Source organism: Staurois parvus, unplaced genomic scaffold (assembly GCF_062004578.1).
Source record: "Staurois parvus isolate SC_StPar_1 unplaced genomic scaffold, SC_StPar_1.0 ptg000311l, whole genome shotgun sequence".
Classification (NCBI taxonomy): domain Eukaryota; kingdom Metazoa; phylum Chordata; class Amphibia; order Anura; family Ranidae; genus Staurois; species Staurois parvus.
In genome coordinates this window covers 755,753-777,004 of record NW_028318107.1, presented here as the reverse complement: position 1 = coordinate 777,004, position 21,252 = coordinate 755,753, and the positions used below count along the sequence as shown (strand labels likewise).

Genomic DNA, 21,252 nt, shown 5'->3' with positions numbered 1-21,252 from the left:
ATGGGAGGCCTGTAACCTGCCAGCAACCTATGACAAAATGGAAAACCGCAGGAGTGTGAGGAGACCTCAAAGTGGCACATGGTAGAGTGGGAGCAATGGGAGGCGGTACAGGGACCCAGGTCACACTGTGGGCTCAGCAGCAGCGTGACCAGGCGGTACGGGGGCCCATGGCCGATTTGGGGCCTGGCGGCACCTATGGGAGGCCTTTAATCTGCCAGCAACCTATGACAAAATGGAAAACCGCAGGAGTGTGAGGAGACCTCAAAGTGGCACATGGTAGAGTGGGAGCAATGGGAGGCGGTACAGGGACCCAGGTCACACTGTGGGCTCAGCAGCAGCGTGACCAGGCGGTACGGGGGCCCATGGCCGATTTGGGGCCTGGCGGCACCTATGGGTGGCCTTTAATCTGCCAGCAACCTATGACAAAATGGAAAACCGCAGGAGTGTGAGGAGACCTCAAAGTGGCACATGGTAGAGTGGGAGCAATGGGAGGCGGTACAGGGACCCAGGTCACACTGTGGGCTCAGCAGCAGCGTGACCAGGCGGTACGGGGGCCCATGGCAGATTACAGGCCTGGCAGCACCTATGGGAGGCCCGTAATCTGTCAGCACCCTATGACAAAAAATGGAACACACCAGCAGTGTGTGAGGAGACCTGAAAGTGGCACATGGCAGAGTGTGGCGATGGAGACAGCAGCAATGGGAGGCCGTACAGGGACCCATGAGAGACTCTGGACCTGGCAGCAACATGAGGAGGCGGTATAGGGGCCCATGGCAGATTAAGGCCTGGCAGCAGCAATGGGATGCCCGTAATCTGCCAGCACCCTATGACAAAATGGAACCCTGGGCTGGGGCAGGCAGAACCGCCGTATCTTTATCACGGTTTTTCCAGGCCACCGAATGGCGACGCTGCATATGCTGACGCAACGCTGTAGTCCCAACATGGGCCCCCTGGCCACGCTTGACTTTCTGGCCACATAGTCGACATACGGCTACGTTTACTTCCTCGGGCGGCTTGACGAAAAATTGCCACACCGCCGAGTAGGAAACTTTGCCCCCGCTACTCCTCACTGGCTGACTGCTACTTCCTCCGTGCACACCGGCACCACTACTGGCCGTGGTGGTAGGCTGCAGTGGAGCTGGTGCTCTACTCCGTGGCCGTTTGCCTCCGCTGACACTGCTGCGACCCTGCTGCCTCCTGGCAGCAGCAATGGGAGGCCGTACAGGGACCCATGACACACTCTGGACCTGGCAGCAGCATGAAGAGGCGGTACAGGGGCCCATGGCAGATTACGGGCCTGGCAGCAGCAATGGGAGGCCCGTAATCTGCCAGCACCCTATGACAAAAAATGGAACACACCAGCAGTGTGTGAGGAGACCTGAAAGTGGCACATGGCATGAGAGACTGTGGACCTGGCAGCAGCATGAGGAGGCGGTAGAGGGGCCCATGGCAGATTAGGGGCCTGGCAGCAGCTATGGGAGGCCCGTAATCTGCCAGCACCCTATGTCAAAAAATTGAACACACCAGCAGTGTGAGGAGACCTGAAAGTGGCACATGGCAGAATGTGGCGATGGAGACAGCAGCAATGGGAGGCCGTACAGGGACCCATGACAGACTCTGGACCTGGCAGCAGCATGAGGAGGCGGTATATAGGGGCCCATGGCAGATTAGGGGCCTGGCAGCAGCTATGGGAGGCCCGTAATCTGCCAGCACCCTATGTCAAAAAATTGAACACAACAGCAGTGTGTGAGGAGACTTGAAAGTGGCACATGGCAGAGTGTGGCGATGGAGACAGCAGCAATGGGAGGCCGTACAGGGACCCATGAGAGACTCTGGACTTGGCAGCAGCATGAGGAGGCGGTATATAGGGGCCCATGGCAGATTAGGGGCCTGGCAGCAGCTATGGGAGGCCCGTAATCTGCCAGCACCCTATGTCAAAAAATTCAACACACCAGCAGTGTGAGGAGACCTGAAAGTGGCACATGGCAGAGTGTGGCGATGGAGACAGCAGCAATGGGAGGCCGTACAGGGACCCATGACAGACTCTGGACCTGGCAGCAGCATGAGGAGGCGGTATATAGGGGCCCATGGCAGATTAGGGGCCTGGCAGCAGCTATTGGAGGCCCGTAATCTGCCAGCACCCTATGTCAAAAAATTGAACACAACAGCAGTGTGTGAGGAGACCTGAAAGTGGCACATGGCAGAGTGTGGCGATGGAGACAGCAGCAATGGGAGGCCGTACAGGGACCCATGAGAGACTCTGGACTTGGCAGCAGCATGAGGAGGCAGTATATAGGGGCCCATGGCAGATTAGGGGCCTGGCAGCAGCTATGGGAGGCCCGTAATCTGCCAGCACCGTATGTCAAAAAATTCAACACACCAGCAGTGTGAGGAGACCTGAAAGTGGCACATGGCATGAGAGACTGTGGACCTGGCAGCAGCATGAGGAGGCGGTACAGGGGCCCATGGCAGATTAGGGGCCTGGCAGCAGCTATGGGAGGCCCGTAATCTGCCAGCACCCTATGTCAAAAAATTGAACACACCAGCAGTGTGAGGAGACCTGAAAGTGGCACATGGCAGAGTGTGGCGATGGAGACAGCAGCAATGGGAGGCCGTACAGGGACCCATGACAGACTCTGGACCTGGCAGCAGCATGAGGAGGCGGTATATAGGGGCCCATGGCAGATTAGGGGCCTGGCAGCAGCTATGGGAGGCCCGTAATCTGCCAGCACCCTATGTCAAAAAATTGAACACAACAGCAGTGTGTGAGGAGACCTGAAAGTGGCACATGGCAGAGTGTGGCGATGGAGACAGCAGCAATGGGAGGCCGTACAGGGACCCATGAGAGACTCTGGACTTGGCAGCAGCATGAGGAGGCGGTATATAGGGGCCCATGGCAGATTAGGGGCCTGGCAGCAGCTATGGGAGGCCCGTAATCTGCCAGCACCCTATGTCAAAAAATTCAACACACCAGCAGTGTGAGGAGACCTGAAAGTGGCACATGGCAGAGTGTGGCGATGGAGACAGCAGCAATGGGAGGCCGTACAGGGACCCATGACAGACTCTGGACCTGGCAGCAGCATGAGGAGGCGGTATATAGGGGCCCATGGCAGATTAGGGGCCTGGCAGCAGCTATGGGAGGCCCGTAATCTGCCAGCACCCTATGTCAAAAAATTGAACACAACAGCAGTGTGTGAGGAGACCTGAAAGTGGCACATGGCAGAGTGTGGCGATGGAGACAGCAGCAATGGGAGGCCGTACAGGGACCCATGAGAGACTCTGGACTTGGCAGTAGCATGAGGAGGCGGTATATAGGGGCCCATGGCAGATTAGGGGCCTGGCAGCAGCTATGGGAGGCCCGTAATCTGCCAGCACCCTATGTCAAAAAATTCAACACACCAGCAGTGTGAGGAGACCTGAAAGTGGCACATGGCATGAGAGACTGTGGACCTGGCAGCAGCATGAGGAGGCGGTACAGGGGCCCGTGGCAGATTAGGGGCCTGGCAGCAGCTATGGGAGGCCCGTAATATGCCAGCACCCTATGTCAAAAAATTCAACACACCAGCAGTGTGAAGAGACCTGAATGTGGCACATGGCAGAGTGTGGCGAAGGAGACAGCAGCAATGGGAGGCCGTACAGGGACCCATGACAGACTCTGGACTTGGCAGCAGCATGAGGAGGCGGTATAGGGGCCCATGGCAGATTAGGGGCCTGGCAGCAGCTATGGGAGGCCCGTAATCTGCCAGCACCCTATGTCAAAAAATTCAACACACCAGCAGTGTGTGAGGAGACCTGAAAGTGGCACATGTTTGTGGCATGATTCATGGCGGATTTAGTCAGTTGTGTCAGGAACTGGTGGTTTGAAATCCAGACTAATCCACGCCTGATTCATTTTCACAAACGTGAGTCTCTCCACACTTTGGGTGGACAGTCGTGTCCTCCGCGGAGTTACAATACCTCCTGCCGCACTAAACACGCGCTCCGATGCCACGCTACTGGCCGGGCATGACAGCCTTTCAAGGGCAAATTCAGCTAGTTGGGGCCAAAGGTCAAGTTTCGTTGCCCAGTAGTCAAGGGGATTGTCTACCTCGGTTGGCAGGGTGCTGTCCAAGTAGGCCCAAGCCTGTTGTTTGAGCTCCTGCTCCAGGTCCACCTGATGCTGCTGCTGCTGCGGCTGGTTAGTAGTTTCCTCACTGCGCTGGTGAAGAAAGCTACTCATCATCGACTGCAGACTGAGGCAGCCGCTGCTGGTGGAGCTGCCACTGCTCCTACCACCCCACCTCTCCCCTGCTGCCATGGCAGCGGAACGCGAGCGCACAGGGCCCACAGTGTCTGAGGATGGACGTTGGCGCACAAAGGCAGAGACCAACTGACTACATAGGTGGTTTTTATAGTACGTAATTTTGGACTCCCTCTCAGCAGGTGTGAAAAAGGCCACCATTTTGGAACGATAGCGAGGGTCCAACAAGGTGGACAGCCAAAAGTCATCCCTCTGTCTGATGGTTATTATTCGGCTGTCGCTACGCAAGCAACCGAGCATGCTATGGGCCATTTGCGCCAAGGAATGCGAGGGATTCCCTGCCTCCATCTCCACAGCATACTGCCACGGTGCGTCTGGGTCCTCTGTCTCCTCCTCCTCCTCCTCTCCCAGATGCTCCTGCTCCTCCACTCCTGTCCGCTGAGTGGAAAAACCACCCATTTCACTCAATAATTCCTGAGCACCAATGTCCTCCTCTACCTCCTCCTCTTCTGCCTGTCCTGGCCCCACAGGGGTCATGTGGCGTTGAGATCTGTGCGCCACGTCTACCGCACCCTGACCAGCCATTGTTAACAGCATTTGTTCAAGGACGTGCAACAGAGGAATGACGTCGTTCATCCCATAGTCCTGCCGACTCACGAATAGCGTGGCCTCCTCAAAGGGCCTGAGCAAGCGGCAGGTGTCACGCATGAGCTGCCAATGGCTGACATCGAAGTTACACAGGGGAGTACCTTTATCCGCTTGTAACATCAGGAAATCGGTGATGGCCTTTCGCTGCTCGTAAAGGCGGTCTACCATGCATAGGGTTGAATTCCACCTTGTTGCAACGTCGCAGATCAGGCGATGATGTGGAATTCCGTTCTGCCGCTGCAGCTCAATGAGGGTGTGCTTTGCGGTGTAGGAATGGCTGAAATGCATGCAAAGTTTACGTGACATTTTAAGGATGTCTTGCAGTGGGATGGTGGATTTTAGGAACCGCTTGACAACCAGATTGAACACGTGAGCCATGCATGGCGCATGGCACAACCTTCCTTGACGCAGAGCAGACACCATGTTCTTTCCGTTGTCGGTCAACATGGTTCCGATTTTCAGTTTGCGCGGAGACAGCCATCTGTCGATTTCTCTGTTGATTACACTCAGAAGTTCCTCCCCTGTGTGACTACGTTCGCCAAGGCATACCAGGTGCAGCACAGCGTGACACCGTTGCGCCCTGCACATGTGATATGCCGGTCGGGTAATGGGACTTGGCACGGGGGTGGCGGCTGAGGACACGGCGGAAGAAGAGGTGGTAGAGGCGGACATGTTTGCTGGACCAAGGACGTGCAAACGTGGAGGCAAAAGCGTCGTGACCTGTCCAAGTTGCTGGTGCGGCTGTGCCGGCACCACGTTCACCCAGTGGGCCGTAAATGACATGTACTGTCCCTGACCGTAGTTACAGCTCCACACGTCGGCGCTGCCGTGCACTTTGGCAGAGACCGACATGCTCAAAGACTGGCCCACCATCTCTTCTACATGTGAATGCAGGGCTGGCACTGCCTTTTTGGCGAAGAAATGACGGCTTGGCACTCTCCACCGCGGCGCGGCACAAGCCATCATTTCTCGGAAAGGTGCTGAGTCCACCACTTGGAAAGGGAGGGACTGCAGCACCAGCAACTTGGACAGGAGGACGTTCAGCTTTTGCACCGTCGGGTGCGTGCTCGCAAACTGTTGTCTCTTGGAAACGGATTCCAAGAAAGACTGCTGACGGAATCCGAGAAGTGGAGTAGCAGGAGAAGGAGCATCTGAACGAGCGGAAGATGCCAACGAGCGACAACTCCCCTCAGCAGAGGTGTTGGAGCCTTGACTGGCTGATAGAGGGCGATTGAGGTCGGGTGACGGAGCAAGTAACGGAGCGGGTGATGGAGCGGGGGCTGGGGCAGGCAGAACCGCCGTATCTTTATCACGGTTTTCCCAGGCCACCGAATGGTGACGCTGCATATGCTGACGCAACGCTGTAGTCCCAACATGGGCCCCCTGGCCACGCTTGAGTTTCTGGCCACATAGTCGACAGACGGCTACGTTTACTTCCTCGGACGGCTTGACGAAAAATTGCCACACCACCGAGTAGGAAACTTTGCCCCCGCTACTCCTCACTGGCTGACTGCTACTTCCTCCATGCGCACCGGCACCACTACTGGCCGTGGTGGTAGGCTGCAGTGGAGCTGGTGCTGTACTCTGTGGCCGTTTGGCTCCACTGACACTGCTGCGACCCTGCTGCCTCCAGGGCAACCCACCGACTGTTTTGCTCGCTGCCAAGCTGGCACCCTCTTCTCCTGATGATGCGGAAGAAATTACCTGATGACGACGAGGCTGCCAAGTGCGATCAACCTCCTCATCATCAATTAGGGTCTCCGCCTCACTACTAGCCCCCTCGGCTGCGTCTGGGTCAGGAGACAGACCTGTCTCTAGACCGGCTACCGAGCCACTCTCCTCGCCAGTACTTCTTCGCCTGGCTGCTGAAAAGGCGGATGTCTCCCCCCGTTCCTGACCGCCCTCTGTTAGCTCTTCCTCACTGTACAGTGGGGCTGAGCCCACAGCATGCGTTACTTCGCTTGGTGAGGGAACAGCAAAGGACAGGGGCAGGTAGAGGACACGTGATTTCAGTGGGCTTGCTCCCGGGCCATGCCAACTAACGGTTGTGTCTGACGTACCCACCGATCGTTGGCTGTAGGTGTCAGAGGTGACCTGGGAAGAGGAAGACGACCGAGCCAACCAATCGATGACGGCAGGGTTGTCGGTGGAGACACGACCGCTGGATGACACCGGGAGCACTGGCCTCTGGCTGCGAATAGTGCTGCCTCGACCCCTTCCTCTGCTGCCACGTCTGCTCGCTCCTAAAACATTGCCTCCTCTGCCACTCCTCTGCATGTTGTCTGACATACTCTTTAATTCAACGATTCTGTGTCCCTGAGTAACAATTCTGTGTCCCTGAGTAACAATTCTGTGTCTGTCCCTGAGTAACAATTCTGTGGCCCTAAGTAATGGTTCTGTGGCCCTCAGTAACAATTCTGTGTCCCTGAGTAACAATTCTGTGGCCCTAAGTAACGGTTCTGTGGCCCTCAGTAACAATTCTGTGTCCCTCAGTAACAATTCTGTGTCTGTCCCTGAGTAACAATTTTGTGGCCCTAAGTAACGGTTCTGTGGCCCTCAGTAACAATTCTGTGTCCCTGATTAACGTTTATGTGGCCCTAAGTAACGGTTCTGTGGCCCTCAGTAACAATTCTGTGTCCCTGATTAACGTTTCTGTGGCCCTAAGTAACGGTTCTGTGGCCCTCAGTAACAATTCTGTGTCCCTCAGTAACAATTCTGTGTCTGTCCCTGAGTAACAATTCTGTGGCCCTAAGTAACGGTTCTGTGGCCCTCAGTAACAATTCTGTGTCCCTGATTAACGTTTATGTGGCCCTAAGTAACGGTTCTGTGGCCCTCAGTAACAATTCTGTGTCCCTGATTAACGTTTATGTGGCCCTAAGTAACGGTTCTGTGGCCCTCAGTAACAATTCTGTGTCCCTGATTAACGTTTCTGTGGCCCTAAGTAACGGTTCTGTGGCCCTCAGTAACAATTCTGTGTCCCTCAGTAACAATTCTGTGTCTGTCCCTGAGTAACAATTCTGTGGCCCTAAGTAACGGTTCTGTGGCCCTCAGTAACAATTCTGTGTCCCTGATTAACGTTTATGTGGCCCTAAGTAACGGTTCTGTGGCCCTCAGTAACAATTCTGTGTCCCTGAGTAACAATTCTGTGTCTGTCCGAGTAACAATTCTGTGGCCCTAAGTAACAGTTCTGTGGCCCTCAGTAACAAATCTGTGTCCCTGAGTAACATTTCTGTGGCCCTAAGTAACGGTTCTGTGGCCCTCAGTAACAATTCTGTGTCCCTGAGTAACAATTCTGTGGCCCTAAGTAACGGTTGTGGCCCTCAGTAACAATTCTGTGTCCCTCAGTAACAATTCTGTGTCTGTCCCTGAGTAACAATTCTGTGGCCCTAAATAACGGTTCTGTGGCCCTCAGTAACAATTCTGTGTCCCTGATTAACGTTTATGTGGCCCTAAGTAACGGTTCTGTGGCCCTCAGTAACAATTCTGTGTCCCTGAGTAACAATTCTGTGTCTGTCCGAGTAACAGTTCTGTGGCCCTAAGTAACAGTTCTGTGGCCCTCAGTAACAATTCTGTGTCCCTGAGTAACAATTCTGTGGCCCTAAGTAACGGTTCTGTGGCCCTCAGTAACAATTCTGTGTCCCTGAGTAACAATTCTGTGGCCCTAAGTAACGGTTGTGGCCCTCAGTAACAATTCTGTGTCCCTCAGTAACAATTCTGTGTCTGTCCCTGAGTAACAATTCTGTGGCCCTAAGTAACGGTTCTGTGGCCCTCAGTAACAATTCTGTGTCCCTGAGTAACGGTTCTGTGGCCCTCAGTAACAATTCTGTGTCCCTGAGTAACAATTCTGTGTCTGTCCCTGAGTAACAATTCTGTGGCCCTAAGTAACGGTTCTGTGGCCCTCAGTAACAATTCTGTGTCCCTGAGTAACGTTTCTGTGGCCCTAAGTAACAATTCTGTGGCCCTCAGTAACAATTCTGTGTCTGTCCCTGAGTAACAATTCTGTGTCCCTAACTAACGTTTCTGTGGCCCTAAGTAACAGTTCTGTGGCCCTCAGTAACAATTCTGTGTCCCTGAGTAACGTTTCTGTGGCTCTAAGTAACAATTCTGTGTCCCTGAGTAACAATTCTGTGGCCCTAAGTAACGGTTGTGGCCCTCAGTAACAATTCTGTGTCCCTCAGTAACAATTCTGTGTCTGTCCCTGAGTAACAATTCTGTGGCCCTAAGTAACGGTTCTGTGGCCCTGAGTAACAATTCTGTGTCCCTGAGTAACGTTTCTGTGGCCCTAAGTAACGGTTCTGTGGCCCTCAGTAACAATTCTCTGGCACTCAGTAACAATTCTGTCTGTCCCTGAGAAACAATTCTGTGGCCCTAATAACGTTTCTGTGGCCCTAAGTAACAGTTCTGTGGCCCTCAGTAACAATTCTGTGTGTGTCCCTGAGTAACAATTCTGTGGCCCTAACTAACGTTTCTGTGGCCCTAAGTAACAATTCTCTGGCTCTCAGTAACAATTCTGTCTGTCCCTGAGTAACAATTCTGTGGCCCTAATAACGTTTCTGTGGCCCTAAGTAACAGTTCTGTAGCCCTCAGTAACAATTCTGTGTCTGTCCCTGAGTAACAATTCTGTGGCCCTAACTATCGTTTCTGTGGCCCTAAGTAACAATTCTCTGGCACTCAGTAACAATTCTGTCTGTCCCTGAGTAACAATTCTGTGGCCCTAATAACGTTTCTGTGGCCCTAAGTAACAGTTCTGTGGCCCTCAGTAACAATTCTGTGTCTGTCCCTGAGTAACAATTCTGTGGCCCTAACTAGCGTTTCTTTGGCCCTAAGTAACGATTCTGTGGCCCTCATTAACAATTCTGTGTCCCTGAGTAATGCTTCTCTGTCCCTAAATAACGTTTCTCTGTCCCCAAGTAACGTTTCTGTGGCCCTAAGTAACGATTCTCTGTCCCGAAGTAACGTTTCTGTGGCCCTAACTCTGTCCCTAATACAGAGCGGTCTGCCTCTCTTGAATGACTGGAGGCAAATGAAGAATTCTAAAATGGCCGCTATTTATAGGTCGACCATTACACAGTGCTGGCTGGCTGGCTGCTGATTGGCTAATGCGATCACATGTCATTAAGGAATGCATTATGGGTCAGCGCGCCTTGTCTGCGCGCCTTCCCAGACATCCCCGCTCCGTCGCCGCACATGTCCGCCGCCATTTTAGGAAAAATTTTGATTCGCGCGTCCGAAGTAGGCTATTTTTCGGATTCGGCGCAAATCGAAAATTTTCCAATATTCGACTCGAATTCCACTTCGATTCGCTCTTCTCTAATTATAATGTATCATACATCGTGCATCACTCACTTGTGTCGATTATACAAAAACCCAACGTACAATAATACTTCTTCTTGTTTTTAGATCAAACGCATGAGAGAAATAATAATGAAACATCGTCTGACTATAATATTGGTGTTTATTATTGTGGTTCTTATTATTGTGATCATATCAATGGCCGTGTATCAGAAGCAGCAGAGCTGTGTGCCTCAGACTACAGCGAGTCCCTGGAATATCACCGCCAACACCACCGCCACAATATAAACCAACAGAAATGGCCACGGAAATTCCTACACTACTGAGCTCTGTATACTGTATATATATATATATAGAATGGGTAACAGTTGGAGGAAAGCAGCATAATAACAATTACAATAGACATTCATTTCTGCTGTTTTGCAGCACATATAAAGCCTTGCTGTAGAACATGTGAGGACTAAAGCTAGGCAAGGCTGGAATATTGTTAAAAAATGTTCATTATTAAAATGTGTGCGCAATATTCTGATGGTTAATGGGGACACATCGATGATTATTTTTGACTGTTGTGATGAGAAAAATCAAAGCCAAAAGATGGAAAAGGTTTCTTTTTCCTTTATGTGAATGAATACAATTCTGTTAAAGAGATCTCTGTGGTCCAGAAAAATTGTAATATGTATGTGCTAGGAAAGGTTTATTCCAGAATTAGAACTTTCATGTTTATGAAGATTTGTGCAAAATCATTATAATTGAAATGATTAAGTATGTGTATAAAAATATATGAAAGAACGATACAAAGGTTTACGTAAAGCACATGCAAAATTGGATTCATAAGTAGATTCTAACATATACGAGGGGTCTTCAAAATGTTTCCGCACTTTTATATATAGTATATATTATGTACATAAATGTATGGGTGACAGGTGGAGAGAAAAGAAAAAGATCCTAAGTAGAAGTCATGGGTGCAAATATTTTTTTAAAATCTATAAAAAAAAAATAAAGGAAAGTGTAATAACATATCCTGTATACGGTATATACCACACATGTTGAGTTGGTTAATGCAAAGCTCAGAATCCTTTATCAAAGGGAAAAATGGGAGAATATATCATTGTAAATTTGCATGTTATACCTGATATTATATAAGTACCTGTAAAAATTAAAAAAGTAAATATATTAATGGATTTGATGTGTTATGAGAGGTTTGTTTCTAATTGAAACTTTTTTTTCCTTTAGATGCCAGACTAAAATATTGTTCCTTCCCTTTCTCTTACTTCCCTTCTAAATCTCTTCTCCTACCCCTCCCCTTTACTTCCTCCTTTCCTTTCCTTTCATTTCCTTTCCTTTCCTTTCCTTTCCTTTCCCATCCATTACCATTTCCCCTTCTCTTCCCTTGCTCATCTCTTTCCCATCCCTTTCCTTTACTTCCCTCCCCCCTTCTTCTTTCCCTTCCCTTTTTCTTTATCTTCTCCTTCCTTCTCTTTCCTTTTCCCTTCCCTTTCCCACAGAAAAGTAAAAATATATTTATATTAGAACACTCTAGAACAGGGGCCTCCAAACCCTTTAGACAAAGGGCCAATTTCCTGTCCTTCAGACTTTAGAGGGGGGACAGACTGTGGCCACTGGGAGTAGAAAAGGTCCTGATGTCAGTGGGGAAGAAAACAATGCCCCATCTTTAGTCAGTGGGAAGAATTGTGCCCCATTGTTGGTGCCAGTGAGAGGAAATGTGCCCTATCAGTGGGGTCATTGGGCCCCCCCTTGTTGGTGTCATTGGGAGAAATTGTGCCCCATTATTGGTGTCATTGGGAAGAATTGTGCCCCATCGTTGGTGTCATTGAGAAGAATTGTGCAGCATCATTTGGTGTCAGTAGGGGGAATTATGCCCCATTGTTGGTATCAGAGGAGGAAATAGTGCCCCAAGGGCCAAATTAAAGCAAGCAAAGGGCTGCATCTGGCCCTCGTGCCACAGTATGGAGACGACTGCTCTAGAGTAATCAATAACTGACATCTTACTTTTACCTGCCTTTCATTGGAGGAAATTCCTTCAGCCACCGTGAAAGGATTTGGAATATTCAGTGCAGGCGTCACTGTAGCTCATCATTACAGGAGATATTCCAAGTACAGATAACCATAGATCAGCCTTTCTCAACCAAGGTGCCCAGGCACTCTGGGGTGCCTTGAGAATTCTTCAGGGGTGCCTTGGTAAAATGTCGAAAAATTGCCCAAAACTTGTATACAAGCTTGCAGGTGGAACAAGCTGGCCTTTTAGTTACGCAAAACCCCAGGTTTTCATTGTGCGCCATTAGGACCTTCTAACCACCGGCGTCCTGACAACCAATGACCTCATCAGTTGATAGGGAGGATGTCAGCTGCCTGCACAGCATCCTAGTTTGACCTTCCCCCGCCCCTCTCCATCAGTGTTGGGGTCACATTAGCTCAGTGATGGAGAAAAACTGAGAGAGAAGAGAAACACTGGAATACTAGTCAGTATCAGTGTGCAAAAGTGTATTTGTTTTGGAAGAATAAATCACCTGTAATGTTGGGTGTCCTACATGTGTGCATGTTGCTGCGTTATATAAAACCATTAGAATAGTTTTTCACATTTTAGGGGCGCCTCAGGACTGTCTGGTGACTTTGTATCCTGCCCAGAGTTCCAGGATTATAAAGACGAGAGCAGGGGCGGACTGACAACTCATGGGGCCCCCAGGCAATAGGGGATCATGGGGCCCCTATGTCATCACCCACACTCAAAAAAAGCCTATAAAAAAGGTACCAGGGGCATTTCATGGGGCCCCCCTACTGACCCCGGGCCCTCAGGCAGTGCTCGGATGGTCAGTCTGCCCCTGGACGAGAGTTATTACCCCGAATGTTCGGTGATGTGGGGTTCAGGGTCAGCTCTGATTATCAATACAGTTACAGTATGTAAGGAGATCTGGAATTGTGCTGATAATTAAGCACAGAACTATGTGTGATAAAATGTGTGTATTTTATATTGATATAGGCAGCAGCATTAGTTCTCTTGGGAAATATGAGACACCCTTATACTGTGTTCTATGGTAAGATGTCCTTATCCTGGGTGCAGAGGAGGAGGGTATGAGGTGTAATCCTAGACTCCCATCTGTCCTTTCAGCTCCAAATCCAATCACTGTCCAAATCTTGTAGACTTCACCTCCATAACATCTCCAAGATACGCCCGTTCCTAACCTCGTAAACCACTAAGCAACTTATTCACTCCCTGGTTATCTCGCCTTGACTATTGTAACTCCCTCCTCATTGGCCGACCTCATCGCAGGCTATCCCCTCTTCAGTCTATCATGAATGCTGCTGCCAGACTCATCCACCTTACTAACCATTCTGTATCTGCCACCCCTCTCTGCCAATCCCTCCACTGGCCTCCACTCAGTGTCCTCCATCCCTCTCTGCCAATCCCTCCACTGGCGAACATTCAGTGTCCTCCACCCCTCTCTGCCAATCCCTCCTCTGGCCTCCCATTGCCCAACTAATAAAATTCAAAACATTAACAATAACATATAAAGCCATTTATAACTCCGCCCCAACTTACATCACCAACCTTGTCTCCAAATATCACGCAAACCGTCCTTGTACCACCTCCTACACTCTAGCTCCCTTGTCTCCTCCCATGCTCATCTCCAGGACTTCTCCAGAGCCTCCCCCATCCTCTGGAACTCTCTATTCCAATTTATCAGACTATCGCCTAATCTGCCCACTTTTAGGCGATCTCTGAAAACCATAAAAGTCTAAAAGGAAAGTGAGTGCTCTTCAAAATCAGCAGCTAAGGCACCAAAGGTAACCAAATAAAACAAAATAGTATAACAGATAAAATAGGTGCAGCGCTAAAGCAATTAAATCACTTTTAAAATTTCCATAAAATATGCAAAGTGCCAGCAAACGCAGATCTAAGTAAAAGGTGACAAGCAGAATCCAACTGATGGTGCTCCAAAGATATAGCAAAATTACGCATTCACCAGATGCGTAACGTAAATACGTATATGTATGTATAAAATTGTATGTAGAGGTCCCCTTAAGGTACAGGAAACTATCCCTCTCCGGGAATGGTCCTCCATCTAGGAATGGTGGAGTTTTCAGGAATACTCAGGAATACTGGATCCAGGTGCCCAGAGATCCCTTTAAGGGATGGATGGGTGTGAGTGTCAGCTTTAAAGGAACTCTCTGGATGCTGATGGATGGCTGGATCAGGGTGGGCTCTAGAAACAAATGGCTCCAAGAAGGAGACCATAAAGAATGCCCATAGTGTAGTAAGGTAAGTAATACTCGATTTATTAAATTGGTGTAAAAAGAATTTGCAAATTCCAGGTTAAAATCAGCAATGAAAGATGTAACATCAGATGTGACAGGTATATGGACTAACCGTCCAGACAGAAAGATGGCTCCAGCAGTGTGACATCACGGTGTCCATCTTTGGCTCCCTCTAACGCGTTTCGTGCGCACGCACTTCTTCAGAGGGCAGATAGCAATGACGCCATGATGTCAATGGAATCTATTTATAGTCAAAATGGTGCCTGCGCATTACGTCAGCACCATTTTGTCGAAGGTTGGGATACAACGGGTGTCCGCGCACATGTGCAGCGCCACTTTGCCATGGATTTTAATAGACAGAAAAAAATGTATGGCTGTTTAGCCAAATAAAAAAAGTGTATATAGGTAAGTAAGGTGCGTTAGTGAAGATCATTCCAGCGAACTTAAACCACTGGACAAGGGCTTGAAATATGCCCCTAAGTCACAGATCAATAAATTTCAAACATACGTTAATGTTCAGAAATTTGCCAGACGTTTAGCAATTAAGAGGTATTTTACTAATAATCCGGTTACACGCAACATTAATAGCAACCATTCACACCTATGTAATGCTTCCACTTTTTTTTTTTTATATTAACAATTTTTATTAGTTTTCAAGTAAATCATGCGTTACAAAAAACAAAGAGAAGAGAAAAAAAAACAAAAACAAGAAAAACAGAAAGATACATCGATGGCTAAGATTACATTTGGTCAAGACCAGTGGAGTCATATAGTAACAGTGCAAGAAAAATCAGGATCTTACAATTTGGGCTGGCATAGAGGAAGAGAAGGTATCCCACGGGAGCCAAATCATCTCAAATACAGCAAACGAACCACTATGTGAAGCAGTCAAACACTCCATCTGTCTTACATCGGTAATAAGTTTATATAAAGTTGGCAATGAAGGTGGGGTAGAGGATAACCAACACATAGGAATACTTCTCCTGGCCACGGTTAGCACATGTGCAGCAAGTTTTTTGGCTAGTTTAGGTAGACCCGGGAATGGCAAGCCCAGCAAAAAATGCAGTGGGTCAAATGGGAGAGAAACATGCAACAACGATTGCAACAAGGAGCGGACCTCTTCACAAAAAGGAGCAATGGAGCTGCAGGTCTAAAAAATATGATAAAGAGAGCCAGAGGCTCTACCACAGCGCCAGCAGGCAGAAGCACTCGGATTATAAACATGAAGAACTTCCGGTGTTTTGTACCACAACATCATAATCTTGTATATATTTTCCTTAAAAACCACACAAATAGAGGATTTAGATGCATTATCCCATATTTTCTTCCACGTTAATAAGTCAATATCACGTTGTATAAATTGAGAACAACTACGCATATAAAGGTGAGTATCATTGGACAAAGGGGGGCCTCCATAAGAAGTTTATAGGTGCTAGAGACAATACCCCTTTGGTGGGGACCTTCCATACATAGACGTTCGAAGGGGGTAGGTTTCCCCAAGCTCAATGAGGGTGATAGAGTAGAGAAAAAGTGGCGTATTTGAAGGTATATATAGATGACGAGAGGGTAGAGAGGCTTTCCTCTGGAGATCCAAGAATGAATGTAACTTACGGGTCACCGGGTGTACCAAGTGACGTAGTTGAAAAAGGTTAGATCCTACCCAGAGAGACATCCGGGACTTGGCCATATTGTCTGGAAGATTAGGGTTATAAAGGATATTTGTCAGTGGGGAGCATTGAGAAGCCAATGTGAATTTAGCCTTACATTTCTGCCAAACAGTCAATGAAAAAAGCATGGGGCCTAGGAGTAAGTGGCGAAAAGAAAGGACATCCACCGCCGAGGTCGACCAGAGAAGGAAACATGGATGAACTGGGGACAATTGTAAAGACTCGATCTCAGTCCATGTATTGGGAGGATATTGAATGGACCATGACATGAGAAAGCGAAGGTGGGTTGCAAGATAGTAGTTTATTATATCCGGTGCTCCCAAGCCTCCCCTAGAATGTGGGGAAAGCAGAACAGAACGAGCAATCCTGTGCCGCCTGTTGTGCCAAATAAAATGTAAGAAAGATTTCTGAAGGGAGTGAAGCTTGGACATAGGAACGGGTACGGGGAGGGTTGCAAACAGATATAAAGGTTTGGGAAGCATGGTCATTTTTAAGACATTAATACGACCGAGGAAAGAGATAGGCAAGGCATCCCAGTGTTTCAGGGAGCGAGAGATTGCTATAAACAGTGGGGGAAAATTGGCCTCGTATATGGATTGGTAAGAGGAAGTAAGGTTGGTGCCTAAATATTTTAAAGAGTGGGTGCACCACCGGTAGGGAAAGGCTGCCTGAAGGGAGGAAAGAACGACAGGAGAAACATGTATTGGAAGTGCCTCAGTTTTGGACGTGTTGACCTTATAGTCTGATAAAGCCCCAAATTGTTTCAAAGTTTTGTGCAAAATCGGTAAAGAGGTGTGGGGACTCGTAAGTGTAAGGAGAATGTCATCTGCAAATAACTATAATTTGTACTCATGAGAATGGGATTGTATCCCCTGGATATCCGGATTCAACCTGATGGCAATAGCCAATGGCTCCAGGCTGTCAAGGTCCTACCTTTTCCCAGAGGTTATGTTACTCCATGTGCTGGCATCCATCTTGGATTTCTGCTGAGCATGGTGGGAATCTTTTATGCCTTCAGGTCTCTGAGGTCCATCCCCCTGAGGGGTGTGGCTGAGTACATATAAGCCTGTGATCCGCACATGCTCTTTGCACTTGTGTCTTGTGTCTTTGTCTTGCTACAGCTCTGTGTATACGCTCGTGACTCTTCTGGTATCTGACTCGGCTTGTGACTAAGACCATTCTCTGTTTTCCTCTGATCTGACCTTCCGTTGCTGAACCCGGCCCGTGACCTGTGATTCGCTGTCTACTGTTCTGTACCGTTTGGTCCCGTTGTTGTCGACTCGGCCTGCCTGACTACGCTATTGTCATTCTTACCAGCTACACGCCATTGGCGGTGGCCATTACCGCAGCCGGGGTGTCTCGGGGGCCGCGACCTGGTTCCTGGCTGCGTCAAGTCCATCCCCACCATCAGGGGCCCTGGTGAAGGGCAGCCTGGGACTTAGACTCCGTGCCCTGAGGGACTTCGGTCTGTGGGTGGTGGTTGTCATCAGTCAGTGCGTTACCCTGCCACTAGGCCTACCTGTCCATTCCACAGCCCTGCCCTGACACAGGCAGAGAATGAACAGTAGGGGAGAGAGTGGACAGCCCTGACGAGTGCCATTTGACATCTGAAAGGGGGGTGAGAGAAAGGAAGCTAATCTGACCTGTGAGAAAGGGGATGAATAAAGGGCCTTCAAAGCTGCTACAAATGAACCCCTAAAACCAAATCTCTCCAAAACCATGAACATGTAAGGCCAGCTCAAACGGTTTTGCTCAAAGGCTTTTTGGGCATCCAAGCTCAATAACACAGCAGGGGTAGAGGAACGGTTGACCAGATCAACCAGATCAATAGATCTCCTGGTTTTATCTGCAGCCTGTCTGGCAGGTACAAAGCCCACCTGATCTCTGTGTATGAGCTTGGAAATAATACCGGACAGTCGATTGGCCAAGATTTTAGTAAAAATCTTATAATCGGAATTAAGTAGGGCAATAGGGCGATAGTTATCTACGATAGAGTGATCCTTATCAGGCTTAGGAATAACCGAGATATATGCACGAGAGAAATCAGTCTGGTGTATGATTCCCTTAAAAAGATCTCGGTAAAGGGAGAGGAGATGAGGGGCCAGAATACCAATAAAAGATTTATAGTAGGAGTAGGGCAGTCCGTCCGGTCCCAGAGCTTTACAAGAAGGGAGGTCTTTAATTGTATCCAATAATTCCTCTAGCGTAATGTCCGCATTAAGAGCGTCAATGTCTGAGGATGATACTCTCGGAAGTGACAAGGGGTCAAAAAACTTGTCAAACGATGGTTGTGTGAGAGGAGAGTGAAGGTCCGGGGTCAAACAATTATACAATTTCCCATAGAATGAGCCAAAAAGGGTTGCCATGGCCCGAGGGTCATAAGTAGGGCTTCCATCTGGCTGTATTATATGGTTGGGCATCATAGAGGGGGACTGGGCTTTGAGACGGTTGACTAACATACGGTGTGGCTTGTTAGAAAATTTGTAAAATTTCTGTTTAACCCAAAGGAGGGAAGGAGGGATTGTGCAGTCTTACTGGAGTCAAGAGCTTTAATTCGGTCACGTAGAGATGTTACCCTCTGAAGCCCTGAAATAGATGGCTTATTCAGTAACCGACGTTACGCCAACGAGAGCTGTTGTATGAGAGAGGCCCGAGCGCTCGCCGAGGACTTTTTTAAACGAGAACCCATGGAAATACAGAGTCCACGAAAAACCGCCTGTGGGCCTCCCACAGAGATGAGGAAGAAGTTACGAAACCGACATTAAGAGTAAAGTATGAATCGAGTCCCCGTGACAATTCATCCCTAAGATGATCTGTGGAAAGAAATGTCTCATTAAGGCGCCAGTGACACGGTTTGGGCATAGCAGGGGGAAAAAAAAGATTTAAGGTCAAAGAGGCATGGTCAGACCAAGTGATGGGATTGATTTCAGAGGAAACCAAAAGTGGGAGCAAAGAGGCAGAGATGAAAAAATGATCTAAGCGGGAATAACTACGGTGAGGGTTGGAGTAAAATGTAAATTGTTTATGGAGGGGGTGTTTAATCCGCCAAGCGTCAAAGAGACGATGCTCCCTAATCAATTTATGAAAAGATTTTGAAGAGGAGCATTGCCGCTTCGAGGGGGTGGACTCAAAAAGCACTTTCCTGTCTTTATGGGGGGAAACAATCAGATTAAAATCACCCCCTACAATCACCTGTGAGGTAGTAATGGAGTCCAGATTAGCGAGCGTTTGGGATAGGAATTGCAGTTGACCCGTATTGGGAGCATATAAATTCAACAGAACAAGGAGAGTCTCGCCATGCATACACTCTAAAATAATAAAACGACCCTGACGGTCAACCTTGGAGGAAACAACCCGAAGGGAGCAGTGTGACCCAATAAGGATTGCCACCCCGGCCTTCCCAGAAGGATTAAAGACCGAGTAAGCTTGGGAAAAAAATCTCGAGGCAAAAAGAAAGGAGCCATTCGACTTGAAATGGGTTTTTTGGACAAAAATAATGTCCGTTCCTGAGGATTGGAATTCCTTCAAAGCCATCCACCGTTTTTGAATGGAGTTGAGGCCCTTGACATTATATGACAGAAACCTCAACGCCATTATGAAATAACGACAACTGACTTACATGTAATAGCATGAAAAATGAATGGAATACCATCGATGTAATATAATGAAAAACAAAAAACATAAAACAGTTGAATAACACAGTACAGTGCAAGGTAATAGTATAAAGAACAAAAAACAGAGAACTAACACTAGTAAGTATCCGCAAGGATATAAACTCGGGGACAACAATGTGACCCAAGTCGTCTAGGCCTATGGCTAGACAGAATCGGGAGCAGCACGACAACCAGGACATCAGAAAGGTCGTCAAACTTGGCCAGAAAAGAAAAAACAATCAAAAATGAAAAAAACACCCAACAGTTTGGCCGGACAGATAAGGGAAACCTGTGGGAAAATTATGTAGAGACAAAAAGAAAAAGAACCAAAAACCCAGGAGGGAAGATTCATCACCGGATTCAGAAGGGCGCCCCAGAGAATCGTCAAGCAGGTGGATCAGTTGACCGAGGATGACGCAAACGTTGTGGGGTATGGGAAAGTCTCTTCCGACCTCTGCGAACTGGGGTCCAGATCTTGTTGGGGGTGGCGGATGGACGAGACGGAGTTGGTGGCAGTGGGGACACATCTTCTGACAGAGGTGGAAGTCCCAGGCGTTTTAAGAAGGAGTCCGCCTCATGAAGATCACGGAGCACAACTTGGGTATTGTCCCTGGTTACAATCAGCCAAAAGGGAAACCCCCAGCGGTAAGGGACACGGTGTTGTTGAAGGTGTGTGGTGATCGGTTTCAGGTCTCATCGCTTAGCCAGTGTAATCGGGGACAGGTCGCAGAAGAGTTGGAGTCTGTCCCCCTGAAATTCCAGAGATGATTTGTGGCGAACAGCAGAAAGTAGAGCTTCTTTGCTTTGAAAAAAATGAAAGCGAACAATAACGTCGCGAGATCTGGTGCCTTCAGCAGGTTTTGGGCCCAAGGAGCGGTGAGCCCTATCCATATGCCAATCTGCTTCTGGAACCAAGGGGGCAGTTGCGGTAAAGAAGGACAGAAGATAACGGTGCAACTGTGCATCTGCAATAGACTCGGACATACCGCGGATACGGTATTTTGATGCCGTTCCCTGTTTTCCAGATCCTCTTGCTGGAGCTGCATTTGGGACATGGAGTGCTTCAGATAAGCGTTATCCTCTTCCAGCACATGGACGTATTGTACCAGATCCTCAAACTCATTTTCCAATCTGTCCGTGCGGTCTCCAATCCGGGCAAGGCCAGCTTTCCAACCTCAGCGGATATGGACGCGGTAATGTTGCGCAAAAAATTTTGTAGCTTGTCATCCAAAGCTGACAATGTGAGGGAAGGTGACTGGGTGGCCTGTTGAGATGTCTGGGTGGAGGAAGGATGCTTCCCTGAGGCAGAGTGCTCTGCAGACCCCCAGTAGCATACTGGGGCTCATAGTCCTCCAGCAGGAAATGTGTCAGGGCAGAGGCTGGAGTGTCTGTGGGTTCAGTACCCTCCGCGACCACCGAGGGGCCGCAAAACCTCCCTGGGCTCCTGGCCATACTAGAGACCGGGGATTGCGGCCTG

General features: G+C 48.9%; 1 protein-coding gene across 1 annotated transcript in view; it reads left to right on the top strand.

Annotated features, from left to right (window-relative positions):
- The window catches only part of LOC149457608 (uncharacterized), a 51,050-nt gene extending 39,689 nt beyond the window's left edge, over positions 1-11,361 (top strand). The window contains exon 5 of the mRNA XM_089683461.1: positions 10,289-11,361. Coding sequence (XP_089539587.1) covers positions 10,289-10,468 — 180 coding nt within the window. The 3' untranslated portion in view covers positions 10,469-11,361. The remainder of the gene's footprint in view (positions 1-10,288) is intronic.
- The last annotated feature ends 9,891 nt before the right edge of the window (positions 11,362-21,252 follow it).